Source organism: Stylophora pistillata, chromosome 14 (assembly GCF_964205215.1).
Source record: "Stylophora pistillata chromosome 14, jaStyPist1.2, whole genome shotgun sequence".
NCBI lineage: Eukaryota > Metazoa > Cnidaria > Anthozoa > Scleractinia > Pocilloporidae > Stylophora > Stylophora pistillata.
Window position 1 is genome coordinate 13,325,646 of NC_142532.1, and position 19,233 is coordinate 13,344,878.

The window sequence follows — 19,233 nt, forward strand, 5'->3', positions numbered from 1 at the left end:
AGTTTTGGGGAAATTGAATATTTTTTAAGCCTGAATTTGAAAACAGGATGGTGTGAGTCTGACCTCATCAGAATAACGGTGATTTTCTTAAAAAATCGGAAGAGGAGACCAAACAAATTCCGCGCAAGAATATCACAGGTGTCACTTCCTTATAGGGCAGTACTGAAACAGAAAACTTAAACTGTATATCAGAAGGCTCAATGAGGAAACTGATGATTTTAATAGGTAAACTAGGTGTGGCCTCTTGGAAGGACTTATGAACGAAGTTGAGATGTAAAGTATTCCTTCCAGATAACAAGGCTTATTAGACTATGGAACAGCATCTCGTATAAGCTGGTTTTACTTCAAGAATAGTTTTCAGTAAATTTTTATTTAAGAGTTCCAGTCTTTCGCCTTAAAAAATGCCATAAGAAAGTCAAAAGCCTTGCCCCAGCCGCGTTACTGAATTGTCGCTAAGACGTGCAAAGAGATTGTGTTGGTGGTCGCCGAGTTTACTGGGCTAGAATGGTTTGATGAGTACTTTGTAGAGAAAAAGAGCGAAAGAAACGTTTACACGGATGATAGATTTGCACAAAATCACAGCCTCTCTGTTATCTCTGGTTAATACAGGTGTTCTAAAACAAATAATTGTATAATATCAGACTGGTAACCTTCTATTATTATTTCACACAAATACTTAGCGTCCGCACAGCTTTAGATTTTAACATCACAACTTTGTTCCCATGCTGATGTTAAAGGCAAACGTTTCCCTACTCTCCCAATTGTATCATTTGAAACTCGGGGCACAAGATTATTACAACAAAAAAGTTGATAACTTTCTCGACGGAAACCGAAGCAGCTTCTGTAACAAATTATAGTTTCTCTCATTAGGATCATCATGATTTGATTTGCTTTATGTATATCTATATATATGTATATATATAACAACTGTTAACAGTAAGTTTGTTGACTTTGTAAAAAAAACAGCAAAAATTCAAGAAGAAGAGCAGAGACTTTCACCCTAAACTTTCAATGAACGCGACTCCACCTCGTGCAGAAGGGATCAGCGGAATTTGCCATGTTGTGATGTGCAGATAATGTGCGTGACACCCACGCAATGTTCTAGAACCTAACGAGAACGAAAGGTGGTGAAATTATTTTATTTTATAGGAGAAAACTTGAAAAGAGGTTCTGTCCAGTTCTTTCCTAACACCGACGGTACAGAATATAGTTTTTTATAACTTTCTGCTCTTTTTAGATTGATCAAAACTATGACAAAATTCTCGGAGGTGATTAGCTATCACCAGCTCGTCAGAACGAGTGGAGGAATTGTGGGTTGTGTGTGTGTTTCTCTGCAGAAACAAGGTTAATACAAGAATGGAGTGATAGACAGATTAAAGTGTCTAGCAACTGGTTTGGATGCGTCCTTGCCATTTTTCGCTACGTCACAGAGGGGTTCTAAGAGTCGGTCACCAAGTCGTCTTCCTGTTTCACCATTATCGATTTTTTTTTTAAGTAAGTGCAAGCTATACAGTGGATAACATTGGTTGAGGTGCACATGAAGTGGTCAGTACTCTTAATGGATTGTTTGGGTCCCGATATTTCCTCAATGTTATGAATCAAAGGAAAAGTTTTCCATTGTGCGCGAGTGCATTTGAAAGTTTCGGATTAGTCATTAGTTTGTAATGAACTTCTCACAAAAACTGGCCTATGTTTTGGTTTCGGGATGACGTTAAACCATTAAAACAGGTAAAACACTTGCTTGATGATAAGTGTTTCATGGCAGGGATAAGGAGGCAGATAGCACAGACACGAGGCTTGATAATTCACGATATCATGCGAAAACCGAATTGGATAACTGTTTTAATACAAATTTTCATAAATATCTGCAAAAGGGAATATTCGACATATAGTACATCGACAAGGGGCTTGTGAACTAGCCTGACTTTGAACTAAACATCAGTGATAAATGCAATATTCACTGCATATGCTTTTGTTTTCGGATTAAATGCTCATGGTTCGTTTGGTTGTTTGTTTTTTTTTGTTTGTTTGTTTGTTTTTTTGGTTTTTTTTTTGGCTTTTGTTTGTTTGTTTTTTTGCTTTTGTTTGTTTGTTTTTTGGTATACCCTTTAAACTGCTGCTATTGATACTTGATTTGTGTCCCATCTTATTGCTTGGTATAAAGAGGAGTTATAGAATCAATGTTATGAGAATTGTCCTACGAAGCATGCTTACGTTCTCCATGACTATCCGATTCAGGTATTTTTAAAGGTGAGATAAAGTCGTTATTTGTACCTTGCCAAATAAATCAGACTTCAGCTTGACTTAAAGAATTGATAACTGATTTTAAAGCACGGTGTCGACATTGACGGTATTGAACACCGACTGTGAGGTCGTGTTAGGATCGATGTTTTCACCCTCCCTTGTTGGATGAACCACGGTTTTACATGTAGCTATCATTCCCTTCACTTTCTCCCTGAAGTTTTGGCTGGACGGAGGGTGAAAAAAAAGGAATATAAATATAGAGGCAAGACCAATACAACGTAGATAAGTTTTAAGACGAAGCACTATATTTCGTCTAGCCAAACCAGCCTTCTTCAGATGTAGTGACGGCGGAGTCGAACAAAACCATCGCGTTAGAAATAGCCACAACGACAGGGCTTATTTCGTAGGACGTAAAGTAAAGTAAGCTGTACAACACTTGGATGGCGCCCCAACAGGTTCTAAATATTCCACTAATAATCACCACCATCAGGGTGACTCGCTTCCGAACTCTTATCACATCCTGAAATTTGAAAAGAACAAGGCCCAAAGTTAGAAAAAAAATTACAAATCTTTGATATGTAAGCGATAATACCACGCAAAACTAGCAACTGCAAGAACACCAACACATATCATGTAAGTCGATCAGTATCAAGCCGTACAAGACCAATCATTTTGGTGGATCTTTCTGAGAGCTCTGTCTGCGTTTAATATTTCAACAAGGCAACGAAGTAAATCGAATCTGGTACATTGTTGACATAATATGCATCATGTCTCGACTTGTCGTCGAAATTTTACTACTACTGCTTAATACATCGCTCTTGTCACAAGGAAGAAGCTTCTGAGTTCGTTGCTGATTTATTTCAATTTTCTCCGTGTGGTGCTTCCGTTGTGACAAATTTCTAATTAATGGTAAGGGATCAAGATAAGGCGGTTTACAATTGTACAAAAGTGTGAGTCAAAATTGTTTTCTGACAAAGGGTACGGAAACCCACAGTTATTCTGGTGTAAACAAAGTCAGCACACCATTCTGTAAACAAATTCAGGCTTTGAAATATCTGATTTCCTCTATACGATTTAAAATTTTGTTTCGCACATTCAATTTCAATTCGTGATATAGCCGGGTATGGACAGCTTGTCTACTCCATTGGTTTTTCTTCATCAGTGACACAGACATAAGCGTTAACTCATCAACAGCTCAATCGCCAATCACGACCAAACGTGAGCGCGAGAACCAACTTCCTTCTAGAAAATTTTTTGTCTTGGTCATGTTGAAATGAAACACGGAAACAACGGCTGGATGACTCACTGGTATTATCGTTAAGTATCGACTAAAACGTAAGAAATTATTGCTTACCTTGTAGAATAAACATTCTGCTGGTTTCAATGTTTACAAATTGTTCTATATCTGTGAAAACAACTTCCGGTCCAAAAGTGAACTCTCGTAGTGAAATCCGTTCAAACTGACTTCAAGAAAAAAACTCATAGAAAGTAGGAAGGCGTGTGGTATGCTTTTTATTTTAATCTTTTTGTTACGTTATACTTTACAGCCCTTAGTATTACCCTCTAAGATTTAAATCTAAATCAATATGTTTCAGCACAAGTCTTTCTAGACAGACTTTCAGTCAATGATTTTTGAAAGATGGAAAACAAACATTTTCGACATGAGAGAATTATTATTGGAAGCTTGTTAATTAAAGATGATTTAGATTTTCTTGGAATCTGGACAGGAAAATTTCCTGTTCCTGTTCAAAGAAAACATGTCAAGAAAAACATGTCAAAGAAAACATGTCAAGAGCGACTTTGTGAATTGACCGAGTGAAAATCGTAAAATGTGACACATGGTCGAAAAATTTAAAACCTTCATATTTTTCCCAAAGACACCTTATAGTGAACATAGAAATGCGGTAAAGTTTTTTTCCCCAAACTTACTTCTTTATCATAGAAAATTCACGAAAACTGAAACGAGCGTCGGTAGCCGTAAAATGGCGGAAATCAGTGCCCTGAACTGGCAAATGGACTTTGCTCATGAAAAGCGGAGGATTCGGTATAGTTTAAGTCTAAAACGTGACTATTTCACTTAATTTGGAGCTCGCGAAACGCTTTTAAAAATCACCAATATTTCAAAAGCCAAATATCGTATTTGGTAGCAAATTTTCAATTATCAATTTTCCCATGCGGTATAACTCAGAATCGGTTCAGGTTAAGCTCATGATTAGTGGAAATAGTGTTTTCAAGGATATCAAAATTAGTTTGGGGCTTTTCATTTCCACACGGAAAAGCCAGGATGACCTTTGTGAAAATCGCAACATCGGCGTTTACGTCACGACCTAATTTGGCACTCTGTGGTTAACTCTGGAATTCAAGCACATTTTGCATTGGCAGTTAGCACCATGTTCGATCAGGAAATCAATACAATAAGCTAGCTTTGCATAGCAAACTACGACAGATTGGATTTTATCCCTGCTTTCGTCTCAAATTCTCCTCCATTTCCCGTGGCGAAATTTTTTACAATATCACATTCCGTAACCTAGCTGGGGTGTCTGTTTTTCTTGGCATATTGGGACACATTTGAGAAAAGATGTCACTAAAAATCGCACAAATTCACAACTCACCGGCAACAGTCAAAAAATCGAATTCGCTCATTCTAGTATTAGGTAGGTGTATAGGTAAAACAAACCAAGACATGTATAGACTGCTGAAAAACTCTTTTGCTTTCGAGAACATTTAGAAAACTACATTTACGCATAATTAGCATCAATCGAAGGTCGAATTTAGCCCATTTTTTAACGCCTCGTTTGTACTTGTAAAAGCAGTGAAAAAACTTACTTGTTCTACAGACTCTTGGAATAACCATCTCCCCTATGTTTTCAAGAAAAAAGTAGAGTCGTCAAATTTGAAATCAAATACGGATCTTTCCATCTATTTACTTAAGTGCTGTGTGAAAAGTAAGGTAGCTTCAAAAAATTGTTTTTAATAATAATAATTTAATATTTATATTGCGCAAATTAACATGTGGATATGAACAAATACGCATCACAACAATTTACGGGGGACTTTGGCCGGACTGCATCAGCAGTTTACAAACAATCGAAGGAAACTTATTTGAAGATGCCCCTTCCCCCTCAATTCCCAGTAAACAGGCCAGACCACATCACGGTAATCTTGTGAGTGGGTTTTTTGACGCCCCCTGCTTAACCAAACTAACTAATTAACTTATGCAGGAGACGGGACCTACGGTTTATTCGTCCTTATCCGAGAAGACTAGATATCATTCTCCTCAGTTATTTTAAGACCTTGAGTGTTGGTCCGGCCGCGACTCGAACCATCGACTTCGACCTCCCTGCACAACACTCCAGCGGTCTAACCAATTGAGCTAACCGGGAGGCGGTTGTACTTGTTAAAGGTTTTGTGTTCAGATAAAAATTCAAATTTTTTTTAACTTGTTACTTCTTATGGGAAATTAGCAATAAAACGTAGCGTCACAGTTAATTTCATCTGATAAAACTTAGTACGCAATAAGTAAACAACTGAGTTTAACACTTTGTATATGTGCTAAGAGAAATAAACGTTTAATATCTGAAATATGAGAAGTTTGAATGATAAAAGTACCGTTTGTAGAGTTTTTTCTAGGGTTTTGGTGCTGCTATGCATACGAGGGCTTTAAATTCATAGAAATTTGGCTCTTCGGCGAAGTTGGCGACATTAAAGAAAAGACCGACTTTCTTTATCCTTTCCAGTTTGTGAGCTTCATTGGTAATAATAAACGCTTGAATGTTATAAATTAGGCCTGGTTTATATGTCGCATTTAATGACACGAATTTAATTGATGAATTTTTTTCGTCTGGGAGACGAAATGGATATATCAACAAAGTTAAAATGGTAAATTGGCCACCGTAACGATTACAAAAGCTGACGTTTCGAGCGTTAGCCCTTCGTCGGAGCCAATAGAGGAATTGTGGGTTGTGTGTGCTTTTAAAGGCAGAAAATGGAGCTACGTTATTGGTGGGAACATGGCAACGAGAAAAAGATGAAGAAATTAGTGGAATGAACAGCGTTCGTTGATCCCTGTGGGATTTAGACCGCCGGTTTGAAAGATAAGCTTTTGTTCAAGATTTTTACGGCTTTCCGTGCTACCCAAGTGTAAGGAAAGACCGCAGATTGCCATATGTTGCTTAGAATGATTAGGTAAATTAAAATGTCTAGCGACTGGTTTCGATGTGTCCTTGTCATTCTTCTCCACGTCTCGAAGGTGTTCTCGGAATCGGTCACCTAGTCTTCTGCCTGTTTCGCCGATGTATATCTTTTTGCAATAAGTATAAGTTATGCAATAGATTACCTTGGCGGAGGTGCACGTGAAGTGATCGGTGATCTTAATGGATCGTTTAGGTCCCGATATTTTATCAGTGTTGTGAATGAAAGGACACGTTTTGCATCGTGCACGAGCGCATTTAAAAGTGCCTGGTTGGTCATTAGTCTGAAAAGAACTTCTGACCAAAAAATTGCCTATGTTTTTGTCGCGTTTGAATGAAACGAGCGGAGGCTGCGAAAAGATAGTGCTTGTCTCTGGATCGTTTTAAAGTAATTTAAAGTTTTTAAGAATGATGGATTTAACTGAGTGGTTGTGAGGATGAAACGTGAGAGTGAATGAAATGCGGTCGGAATCTTCCTTATGCGACGTTTGTAGTGCTGAATGTCGATCAATAAGTTGGGCGCGGTGATAACCCGCTTGAACGACAGAAACAGGGTAACTCTTGAACAAAAGTTCATCTTTCAAACCGGCAGTCTAAATCCCACAGGGATCAACGAACGCTTTTCATTCCACTAATTTATTCGTGTTTTTCTCGTTGCCATGTTCCCACCAATAACGTAGCTCCATTTCTGAATTTAAAAGCACACACAAACCACAATTCCTCTATTCGCTCCGACGAAGGGCTAACGCTCGAAACGTCAGCTTTTGTAATCGTTACGGTGGCCAATTTACCATTTCAACTTTGTTGATATATCCAATATATTTTATCTGAGGTTGCTTTCAAGCTACTTAAAAATTTCAATTAATTGTTGTTTACCATGGTTGATATTGTACCCAATACGGTTGCTGACATAGAGTGAAGACAGGAACTCATAAAGTGGTTTCACAATATTGTTTGAAAGTAGAGCATTCCAATTTTATTACAATTGCTTAAAAAAAAATAGGTTTTTCCCTGTATCATGGTGTCTTCACTCTGTTTATTTACTGTATTTAAAGCAGGATATTTATCAAACATGTCATAGAAGTATATTATACCATTGTTTGTATCTGTCTATGGGGAATATACTCTGTGTATTTGTGAGGATTAAGTGCTCCCATGCTGGTCACACTTTCACCCATACACTCATGGCAACAATTTATTTTGGGCATCTGTACCACTAGCCACTACATGTTGCCATGGGAACTTGGGGGATCCCGGAGGATTATATTAGGGAGCTTAAGCAGGTGGACTTTTGAAGACGACGCCGCCGTCAATGAGCAGTTGAGACTGGGACTAGGTCGATTGCGCATGACATACCCCCGACAAACGATGTCCTCCTTCCGGCGACGACGTGAGTTTTAGGTATTTGACGGCGTCGTGAAATGTGAGTGATTTATGAGATTTCATGACTTTTGTATTTTTTTTTTACTTTTCTATGTGGTTCACACGATTTCAATCGATGTTCAATTATATTTTTAGTTTAGTTTAAGAGCAGTTTGTGCCTTCTTTAGACAGTTTTTGGAAGATAGAAATGGCCACGGAGAAGGATGCAACGAGCACCAAACCTCCCCCCAAATCGTAATCGTAAGTAAGCTTATTAGGAAATTATTTATCTGCAAAAGTTAAAATGACGGTGGAATCCTAAGAACTTGAGCCAGTGTTGGAAGATCCCTTTTCCTCACTCTAAATTCTGCTATGCATTCGTCGTCGTTCATGTGATCCAAGTCAAAGCGATCGTACGAATCATAAGCAAAGTCGGGATTTCGTGACGAAAACGAGTCGTACAAGATTATAAAATCCTTATCACTAATTAGATCAGCATCGTAGTAGAGAATGCATCGCGTGGTTCTAGCGGTGTCACCAGATTTAAATTGGAGACAAAGTGCTGGCATTCCCCATCTTGCTTTTTCAAAAGATCAAACTGACATTCCCACATTTTGATGACTGTATATCTGGCGTCACGCAAGGCTTTGACTTTATTTTCTGTGCGTCTTTGTAACGCTTCCATGGTAAGACCCATGGCGCTGTGTAACACATATTTTCTGCATGGGAAGCAGGTACGACACCCACGATACAAACACCCCTGAAACTCAAAGCAAGTGCATGATTCATGATTCATGGTGATATCCATCGACGTGATGAGTGATGGATGCCACACGAATGCCCATTTCCCCGCCATTTCTTGCGTGACGGATGTGAATTCCACGCTGCCTCTCTTCCCATATCAACCACTCTAACGATTTTAATGAATGTATAGGACGCGAACCATGCCAACCACTGCACGGCTCCAAGGCAATGCTCTCCTCCTCCATCACGGGCTTGCGCCAGTAGCAATTGCAGGCTTGTGCGATCGTGACACATTTTTCTAAGGGGTCAAAACCAGCCACTGCTCGAAATTCAGCCACAAATTTCTGACATCCGGCTTTCAATAACTTCACATCGGACCCACAATATTCGATCAGTTCACGTTTTAGGTCGTACACCTGCTGACGGGAAGATTCTTCTTGATACCATTCTTCAAATTCTGACATTTTCTTTTCGGACATGGATTCGGGGTCAAAATATTTGCGGTCAGGTAACGCGCCCACATAAATAGCATATTCAGGCGTGTGGAAGGTATGCGGGAAGAACCCTTTCTTGATTTCTTCTATTCCAAACGTGCTTGAAAATTGAGCGAGCGATGATGGGATGAAGCAGAAGGAATCTTTAAATTGTACTCTGCGATAGGAAAGAGACAACCGTTTTGTGCCGTTAGGTATCATGAAATAAAATTTACGATGTTCTTTTAAGAGTTGTGCCTGTAAAGAGACACTATCATAGCCTTTCAAATTATGAAATTGCATATGACATCGCGACTCTCTTCTTTGGAAATGAGTTGAGTGGCGGTGCCATAGATGAGGGAATCTAAAAAATCTAAAAATTCCCCAGTGCATTCTGGGCCATAGAAGGTGTAACACTCTTCCGAGTCTCCCATTTCGGCGCGGAGCAAGATGCGGGTATGGGTTCTATCAGACTGGATGAGGGTCTCAAAATCTGCATAGACAAAAATGGGCGGTTCGACATAAGGGCTGACATGGGGGTTTTTCCGTTTCTGTTTTTTGTAAAGGGATGCTGGTTTTTTCATGGGGAGATCTTCTTCCTCATCCACGCTCTGGATGTAACACTTGTGTGCGGTTAAATCGACCTCCTCTCTGCATGCGCGACATCGGCCAGTATAGCATTCGTGAGGGTCGTCGGAAGGCGTATACTCTTTGCAGCAAAGTTCACAGCGAACCCAACACTTGCAAATTCCTTCTGCGTGATGGAAAGCCACACATCTGTCATCATAAAAGTGACGATGGCAATGCTGACAATAGATGGTAGGTGGATGGAGTTTAGAACCACAGGCTACTTGTTTACACGCTTTGCAGCGACGCCCTTCACAGGGATGATGCCTAAAATCTTCGCTGTCGTAACCACGGTTGTACAAATCACAGTAATAGGATTTTTCTAGGAAGGCTTGGTATGATTTACACCCATGGTAATGACCAATGTCAGAGTTGCCCACAGGAGGCACGTACAGCAATCGCACGATATATTGAGGTGGTTCTGTCACCTGACCTTCAAAGAGTAATTCATAGGGGTAGCAAGCCGTGATCACTTTAAGTTGATACTGCGGCGCCAAATACGTTTGGAAAGCGGCTAATTCTGACTTCCCACATGGTCTTTTAGGCACCCCAGCTTCTCGATGAAAATATTTTGCACATCTCGTGAGTCTTTCCGGGTTATGTTGGATATTTCTATAGTACCGCTTAGCCTCTTGGTCTGTAAGGCAGTCAAATGTGTCGCAGGCAGATTTCGTGAGCCAAATAGTGCGAGCACAACACAGGTTGTCGTCATTGCTTACTTCCAATACAGTACGACGGTCGTGTAGTACTATGGCAAGTTTCTTTCGCCCCAACCACTGTTCCCATTTTCCCCCTACATTTTCTCTTCCATCACCATTCCCACGAGCCACCAGAGTCACATCGACGTCGAAAGGGTCGTCGGCTTCAAACGACTCGTTTGAGTTTAACTGGTTCGCCAGCACTTGCAAATAACGATTCCAGTGGTCGCTCCCATGACGCACTTCATCTACTCTAAAATAGGACGATTGAAGCGGGTGTTGAAACCGCGGGGTAGAGAAATTAAATAGGACCTGGTCATTGTCTCTTATCCCACGGGGCCATCGCCTCCCAGTATCATTTACAATTCTTCCCGCTACACGTGCCACAGCTTGTGTGAGTTCTTCCCCCAAATTGTCTTCAGCCCTCGCATCCCGAAGCTGCTTCTTTTGGCTACGAACGCGTTGCTTTAGCAAGGTGTTTTTAAATTTTGCTGGTTCCCCGATGAATTTATTATCAAATTCAAATAGTGGCATACCTGAACCTCTCTGTGGTTGATCGGTCATGCGAAGAAGCTCTTCATCGCTTATGTCGTCGTCGAGAAATTCTTGATCCTCATCATTATAAAGCTCCCCAATACGCACAAGATCTTTATCACTCACATCATCTCTCCACCAATATTCACTCCACGCTCTTTTTCTGGCCGCCATTTTTTAAACTCTCTCAATTTAAATTTTTTCCCGCCACTACTGCTCTGCTACACAATCTCTACCAACTGCGAACGTGCTGAGATGTCATACTCATTATATGATAACTAAGGAACAATAGAGTTCATTCCCTGCACTTTTTGGGTGTGCCTACTCATCAACACCATACTAATCCTTACTAAATTGAAGTTCTTTTCATCTCTATTTCTGCCACGTGACTCTATTTTTTTAATTTTATTATTTTAGTTTGCCGATTCATGTTGTCATTTCGCAGTAGTAGTAGTAGTTGAAGAGCCAAAGAGGTAAGACATGTGGAGACATGAGAGATTTTGTAATTGTTTTTTTTTTTTCTTGACTGCGTATGCATTTTTTTTACTTAGAGGGAGTAGAAAAGAAATGGCCAGGCGCTATTCGTGGAGGATACGCGAGGAAGGGCCCGAAGAGGATGGAGAATCGTACCCCTGTTTCATCTGTTTGGCACAAATATCGGCGAATTTAATGCAGGCTACAGTGACTTCGTGTTGCGGGAAAAGAATTCATAGGCGCTGCCTACAAGAACATAGAGCCACATCTAATTACTGCGGGCATTGCAGGTATCCTTTCCCATCACGGCCAAGGCTAAATGATGATGATCAAAATGATGGACCATTTGCATATGGTGAAAGGCCAGATAATAACGCTGAAATTGTGCCACAGTTCGGAAACATTCCGCCTCCCTTAAGCGCCGATCACGCTAACCTGAGACAGCAAGCCATCGCTGATTTAAGAGCATTGTTGGAACCCGGCGCCTTGGAGACCAGAATTCGCGAAGTGAGTATTATAAGAGAGAAATATATATGTATTAATTTCTCCCCCTTTTCTCATTTTTTGTTTTTTAGATTTATACTAATAGCGATGAGTTCTATCATCAAGCACTCTGGCATGCCCAATTTTTAATCACCGTTTTAGAACGCATGTTTATCATCATAAATAATCCAAATATATTTAGAGATAACCGTTATGTACTCATAGAAATTTATATACCACCTAATTTTGTTAGATTGTTTTTGCGTTATTTTTCATCGCAAAACTTTGAAGTGTATGAGCGATTATTTTGTACACGATTTTAGTCTCAGATTTTTAAAATTTTTTTAGAGATATATTTTACGGCCGCGGTTATCCTTTATGTCTTTTTTTTAACGTTAGTACGAGGTACCCAATTCACCCACTCACTCGTTTCCATTTTCATATGTATTATCGTCAGCGTTGATTTTTCGGTCTGTTTTTTTTTTAGATTCGTTGCCAAAGATGATTTATATACCCTGTTCAAATCCGATATGAACGTTATTTTGATTTCTATTTTGTTTTAAACCAAATATCTGTTGAATTGTGCAATGGTTTATCTGGTCAAGATGATTATGTGCGCGTTTTTGTGTATCGTAATTCTCGGCCATTTCATACCGAGTTTCAAGTATTTTTACGTACTTTTTTCACATCCATTTCTTCTATACAACGTTATGTGCACGTGCAGCGAGACTATCCATACACCCGCCAAGAAGGCGACATTGTTATTGTTGGTCATGGTGAAATGAGAGGTTGTTGGTGTACCGTGGTATTAAGGCCATTTCCATTTTATTCACTTAAGATTGGAATTAACATGTCACTTGCAAGCGAACGGGAAATGATTTTATTTTTTGAAAATTATTTTTGGAACATTAAAGTAGATCTGAGATTTGATTTGGAAGATTATATCTGTGTATACGTTTCATCGTGGGATATTTTCCACTTGGGGGAAATGATTCTACCATTATCTCACATCGTGCATTTTTTTACTAAACCTTTAGAACAACCCTATTATGACCTTTTATGTTCTTTTGGTGGAATGGGTAACTCGGACGTGAAAATTTATAGATATACTCCGGTGTTTACTTAATGCAGTGTGTGACAATATAGTGATCAGATTTTTTTACTCTTTTTTAGATTGGCAATGTGACGCCGTTTTTAGATGAGTCGCGTGCAATCACGTTTTTACATTTATTTTTTTCACAAATCAAACATGAGCTCACTTACGAAATAGATTCTTGGCTTTGTGTGTACGTTCCATTGATGGAGCTTTTTAAATTGACAGAATCCGTTCGTATATTGGCACACATTGTTTATTTTTTTTTTAATAATCTAGCAGAACAAAACAATTATCACCTTTTGTGCACTCTTTGCAATTTTTTTAATAATTACGCGATAAAGATATTTAAATATGAACAACCATTTTAGATGACAGAAATTTTCTTTTTATTTTGTTCAATAGGTATATGAAGACTCGCTAAATATCCGTTTACACCGCCCGATAAGATCAGCAATTTTTTTAATTTATGATTTTTTTACTCGTACACGACACGGAACGAATCTTAATTATAATCGGTAAACATGAATTATTTTGGACCCTTCATTCCTTGTATTTTTTTAATATGATACCGAGGTGTCAGGTTCATTGGTTTTACGCGTACCCATATGAAAATAGTTATCGATTAGTGGCGCGCGCGCGTACTCTTCTAGAAACACAAGATAATGTTTCTTTTTATTTAAAAATCACGTAATTTTTTTTTTTTATTTCTAGGTTTTTGACACACCTCCTATAAATTTTCAAGAAACTCTTTTGTATGAATCTGTTGATATGACCTTATTTCTTCTTTACGATTATTTTCCCGAGCTAGATTATTCTCATCTCATTGTCATTTCTCATTTAGATGTGTACGAGTGTTTGCATGCCGTTTATTTAAACAGACACCAATTTAATTTAGATGTACGAGTGCAAATGATGTATCCTCAAAATTACGAGGGCTATAGACATCTCGTAGACTATAGAGTAGGTCAAATTGCTTCCATGTCAATTTATGCCAGAGATTGAACGGAATTTTTTTTCTTTTCTTAGACCCCCATCAGATTTAATTATGAAGTGAACGCGTATAGATTTTTTTTACAACGCCTGCTCTTTTACCGTACATCCATGTTATCCTGCTGTACACTCTTCCTATTAGACGAGATCCATTTTGATTTATTTGACCAGTTAAATTTTTTATATTCATTTCTTCTTTTCGAGTGTCACGTTCACCATTTGTACTCTTTCCTATAGAAAGACTTATTTTTCATGTAGGTTGCGACTTTTATCGCTTTAACCGTAATAGACTTGTCATGTGCAACGTTTATTTTGCTTAACCCACCCCTTCAATTACCGGGAACTTATCAAGTGGCCTTAGCGGAAATTTCAATGCCAGACGAAAATATCTTGACGCATTATCTGGCGGGAATAGGCAACAGTGATCTAATAGCGCGCGTGGAAAGAATGGTCTATTCTATGAGGGCCCGTTCTGGTCAAAATGGTGCATATAATTTTTAACTGTGTGTGAATTAATTTTACACATTGATAGAATTAATATTTTGCATTTCTAAAATATTTTATTTAACCGCCAAATTAATTTTACCATTCCTATTAATTATATTTTTAGAAGACGAATATTTTGTGTGTTTGTAATTAATTGTGTGTGTGTTTGGAATTAATTTTGTGTGTGTGTGTAATTAATTTTGTGTGTGTTTGTAATTAATTTTGTGTGTGTTTGGAATTAATTTTGTATGTTTCTCAAAATTCCTTTACCTATAACACCTTGCGGTAGTTCTCTACCTGTGCTGCCAAACAAAGATGGCGACGGCCCCTTCGATTCCCGAGCAAGTAAAAGAAATCGCACAAGCTGCAGTCGACAGTATTAATCAGCTAAGCTCGTTAATTGAGCACGGACCGTCAATGACAAGATTTCCTAGTAACGAACGTCAACCAACAACATCGGAGACGACTTTCGTTCGCCAAACCCAGCCAGCTAATAGCGCACTAACAGAATTGCAGAGGTTTCCGACAGTTTCAAGAGGAAGATACAGAAGACCTTCTAATTCTAGCTCGCGGCCGTATCCAGTCCTTCAGAATGTAAGGCGTCCTGCTGGTCGACCGTTAGTATCTGAGATAGTTTCAAAGGATGTTATGATACTAGAAATGGGAAGAGAGAAAATACCGACGAAAGCAGATCTCTTCCTGCAATGTATTGATGTCATTAACATGTTTCTGACTTCGAGTGAAGTCTCTTGAGGCCTAAAAGGAAGAACGAAACTGTGCCACTATAATAAAAACTGTTTTCTCATCCATAGGAGCAGATATTCTAGGCAACAAATTCACCAGTTTCTCCCTTAACTTCTGTGATTGATCATTAAAATTGAAACATTATTTTGACATGCAAGATGTTTTGCTTTTCACAGTTTTTTTAGAGCAGAGGGGGGTATTTGCCTTCCTGCCTGCCCCCATAGAAAGGTTTATCCCCTATAGGTTTTTTAAAGGAAAGCTGTTGGAAGCAGTTTTCCTATGGTTAAATAGGTTAACAGTTTGATCTGCCACAAATGTGAGGCAGTTTTCTCTGTGCAAACTAGCCAAACATGAAGTTCATTGACAACAAACAAGAGTTTCAAATCAAGTTGTATCCATTATTAAAATGCTTCACTTTGTTAATATCTTTCTCCTTTCTTGCTATCGACATCGTTCATAGATAGATAGATCTATAAATCATAAATAGAATTGATCTATATCATTGGAATATTAAGTTTAACTATCCCTAGTCACAGGCTTTCCCTGGTATAGATTTCAACAAAATTGAGTGGTGATGCTCTGTTAAATTGATTTTGATAGATCATTGCTTTCATCCGTAAATTATAACAGTATCAGTCATAGAAAACTCAGAACTGATTTATTGCATTAATTTAGTTATTTACTTTTATTAACAGCAACATAAAATGAATAAAGTCATTCAGTTTGAGTAATTATTGCACTGAGGTCAATCAAACCTAACAACTCAAACTGGCAACAAGAAAGACAACATTGCATGTATATTGACCCATCATTTGAAAAAAACCCATGAAGACCAAAAGAACTCAACCTGCATAACTCAATGTTTGTCAAGGAAAACAGCACCTCATTAGCAATCTTACAACTTTAAAGTCAAAACTGGGAACATCAACAATAATTTGCAGGCCCTTTACTTCTTGCCAAAGTAACACTGTGAAAATGCTAAGTCATACAGAGCAAATAATCTATCCCTAGGAGGCAGAGGAACTTTCTCAGTTGGCCTTGGAATCTCATGCAAGTTGGTACAGGTATGAGCTAAAGGGAGGAAGCCGCCCTCCACCGGTGGGTGCTGCTCTTCCCTTTTGATCTTCCTGCTGCTTATCACTCTCTCCTTTCTTCTGCTCATCATTCAGTCCTTCCTGACTTGCAACTTTCACGATTTCTGTGGGGTAGTATAAACTCCAGTGATGGTGCAAGGCCAAAACCAAGGACAGGTTGCTGTGCTGTACCAGTTGCAAATTGAAGTATGTGACTCAAATTAAGGGTAGTCTGCCCACACACCCTCCTAGAAGCTGCCACTTCTCGAACATACTTGACAAAGAGTTGATAAACTTCTTTTTCCTTTTTCATGGTATTAGAACCCTCATCTGAAAATTTAGGCTTCAAAATCTGAAGTAAAATTTGTACACTCAACTTGCCTTGTGCTTGGGGTCTCAGGAGATGAACCAACATTGGCAGTTCCTGAAGAGCTGACAACATTCCAAGCTCTCCTAGTCCATGCCTAATTTGACAAACACAAGGGTCAAAACACTCTCCTAAAGAAACAATTTGCTGCAGAATGATTTCTTCTACAAATACAGGCAACTGTCCATTTTGAAGCATGGCAACTGCCATCATCACTCCAACAAAATAGTAATCTTGTGCTAATAATGGCCTCAAGCCATTGTCAAAGTACTTTTCTTTAATGGCTTGATTCATTAGTCTTATCCAATCCTTACGTGGCCCACCCTGATCTACACATTCCTCTCCCATGAAGTCCACCTGAAATGTGGGTCTATAATTTGTAATGTATTCTAGTTCACTAATCGTTGTTTCCACTATATTTTCCCTGTCGACAGTAATGTAATTTGTTTCTCCCTCAATGGTTTCTTCGCAGCTTGTAATTTCAAAGGCTCGGCCAGTTACAATTTGTTTTTGCAGAAATTTAAGCACTTCTACAGGGTCAGTCAGACCCTGATCTTTAGCACCTTTGATTACTGACTGGATATCAAATGAACTCGAGGGTGACTGACTCTTACTTGTACTGAACACTGACATATCTCGAGAGAAGTCGTCTCTACCACTAGCATCACTTGAGAGCATGTCAGATTCAGGGAATTCAAACACAGGAACTTCTAGTTGTTTATCACTGGGATCAATCATGGATGGCAATTCCTCCAGGAGTCTTAAATAGATCCAGCCAGATGGAGCAATCGATTTCAGCAGCAGCTTTGAATCAATCTCTTTTCCTGCCTGGATGTTTGGTCTTAGCAAAGTACCACCAGAGTTCTTTACTATTTCGAAATACAAGCCCTCCATTTCACCTGTCAATAATTGCGCTAACTCTTTGTGAAGTTTTTCGGCATCCCACTTTCTATCAATGTCAACGCCTGATATAATTCGTCCACTTCTCTCTAAATCAGGCTTTCCTGCTTTCGTCGGTATTTTCTCTCTTCCCATTTCTAGTATCATAACATCCTTAGAAACTATCTCAGATGCTAACGGTCGACCAGCAGGACGCCTTGCATTCTGAAGGACTGGATACGGCCGCGAGCTAGAATTAGAAGATCTTCTGTATCTTCCTCTTGAAACTGTCGGAAACCTCCTCTGCAATTCTGTTAGTGCGCTATTAGCTGGCTGGGTTTGGCGAACGAAAGTCGTCTCCGATGTCGTTGGTTGACGTTCGTTACTAGAAAATCTTGTCGTTGACGGTCCGTGCTCAATTAACGAGCTTAGCTGATTAATACTGTCAATTGCAGCTTGTGCGATTTCTTTCACTTGCTCGGGAATCGAAGGGGCCGTCGCCATCTTTGTTTGGCAGCACAGGTAGAGAACTACTGCAGGGTGTTATGGGTAAAGGGATTTTGAGAAACGTACAAAATTAATTACAAACACACACAAAATTAATTACAAACACACACAAAATTAATTACAAACACACACACAATTAATTACAAACACACAAAATATTCGTCCTCTAAAAATATAATTAATAGGGATGGTAAAATTAATTTGGCGGTTAAATAAAATATTTTAGAAATGCAAAATATTAATTCTATCAATGTGTAAAATTAATTTATGCACAGTTAAAAATTATATGCACCATTTTGACCAGAACGGGCCCTCATACTATTCGGTGGATGAGGATAAATTTCTAACTTACGTTACTCGGCGGAACCATTGCACTCCGGTTCCGTTAAGTATATATGTCGTCCGGCCGTTGCAGCACTGACCATTGCACTAATGGGTCCGTGGCCGGGGGCGCCTGAAAAACAAAAAAAAAAAAAAAACGCTACGGACATTGAGATGTTTCGCCTTCGCAACCACATGGTTCAAACAGTCGACGATTTTTTTCATTGCCTTATCAAAGAGTCTGAAGATTTATTTGTACAACAGTTCCCAATTGGAAATTTCTTACGACGGATAAAAACGGTGCCAATTTACAATTTCGATTTACATTCGATAGAGATCAACAAACGGTCAAAATTAACACCAACGCCATTCCCTTGAGTACGAGTTCAGCTGAAATTCTAAAACGATGTCACTTGATGCTAGCAAAAGAATTGTGTATTTTCATGGGATGGGTGCACGTGTATAAAGATCAGAATGATAACGACTTATATCAATGCGAGCCTAATTTAATGGTAGAAAAACGTGGCGATAGACATACTGAAAATAGAACGGGTGCCGCTATTCTTCCTAGAAGAAATCAAATCGAATCGCTCAACGGATTTTTTTAAATTTTACATGCACGAGGTGAATTGGACTTTTACAAACACCATAGATTCGTGTTACAAAAATAAAAAAAGTTCCAGACTTATTTACGTGCATTCTGATTTAGTTGATCCAAACAATTTAGGAGATAGTCACTAATTATTTAAAACTCGTCACGTACACTCCGACACTCAGTGGATACGATTATTATGCGCCTTCGCACTTAGACTACATTCCCTTGAGAACTCATCGCATCGAAACCATTCATACGGATCTTCGCGAATTTCCCGACGAATTATTTGCACAGTTTTGAAGAAGGTAGTAGCTGTTTTCTCGTTCAACATTTTCGTCGAATCAAA

At 38.9% G+C, this 19,233-nt stretch overlaps 1 protein-coding gene and 1 long non-coding RNA gene across 2 annotated transcripts; one reads left to right on the top strand and one right to left on the bottom strand.

The window, feature by feature from the left end:
- The first annotated feature begins 7,628 nt into the window (after positions 1–7,628).
- Positions 7,629–11,542, top strand: LOC148716625 (uncharacterized). The gene is made up of 3 exons (XR_015995088.1): positions 7,629–7,857; positions 7,985–8,057; positions 11,424–11,542. It is a non-coding gene; the product is annotated as an uncharacterized LOC148716625 (long non-coding RNA).
- Positions 11,543–16,281: 4,739 nt separating this feature from the next.
- Positions 16,282–17,990, bottom strand: LOC148716626 (uncharacterized). Its single transcript, XM_088746119.1, has one exon. It carries the CDS (start codon positions 17,966–17,968, stop codon positions 16,307–16,309), a length of 1,662 nt encoding a protein of 553 aa, XP_088602245.1. The 5' UTR covers positions 17,969–17,990; the 3' UTR covers positions 16,282–16,306.
- Between the last annotated feature and the right edge of the window lie 1,243 nt (positions 17,991–19,233).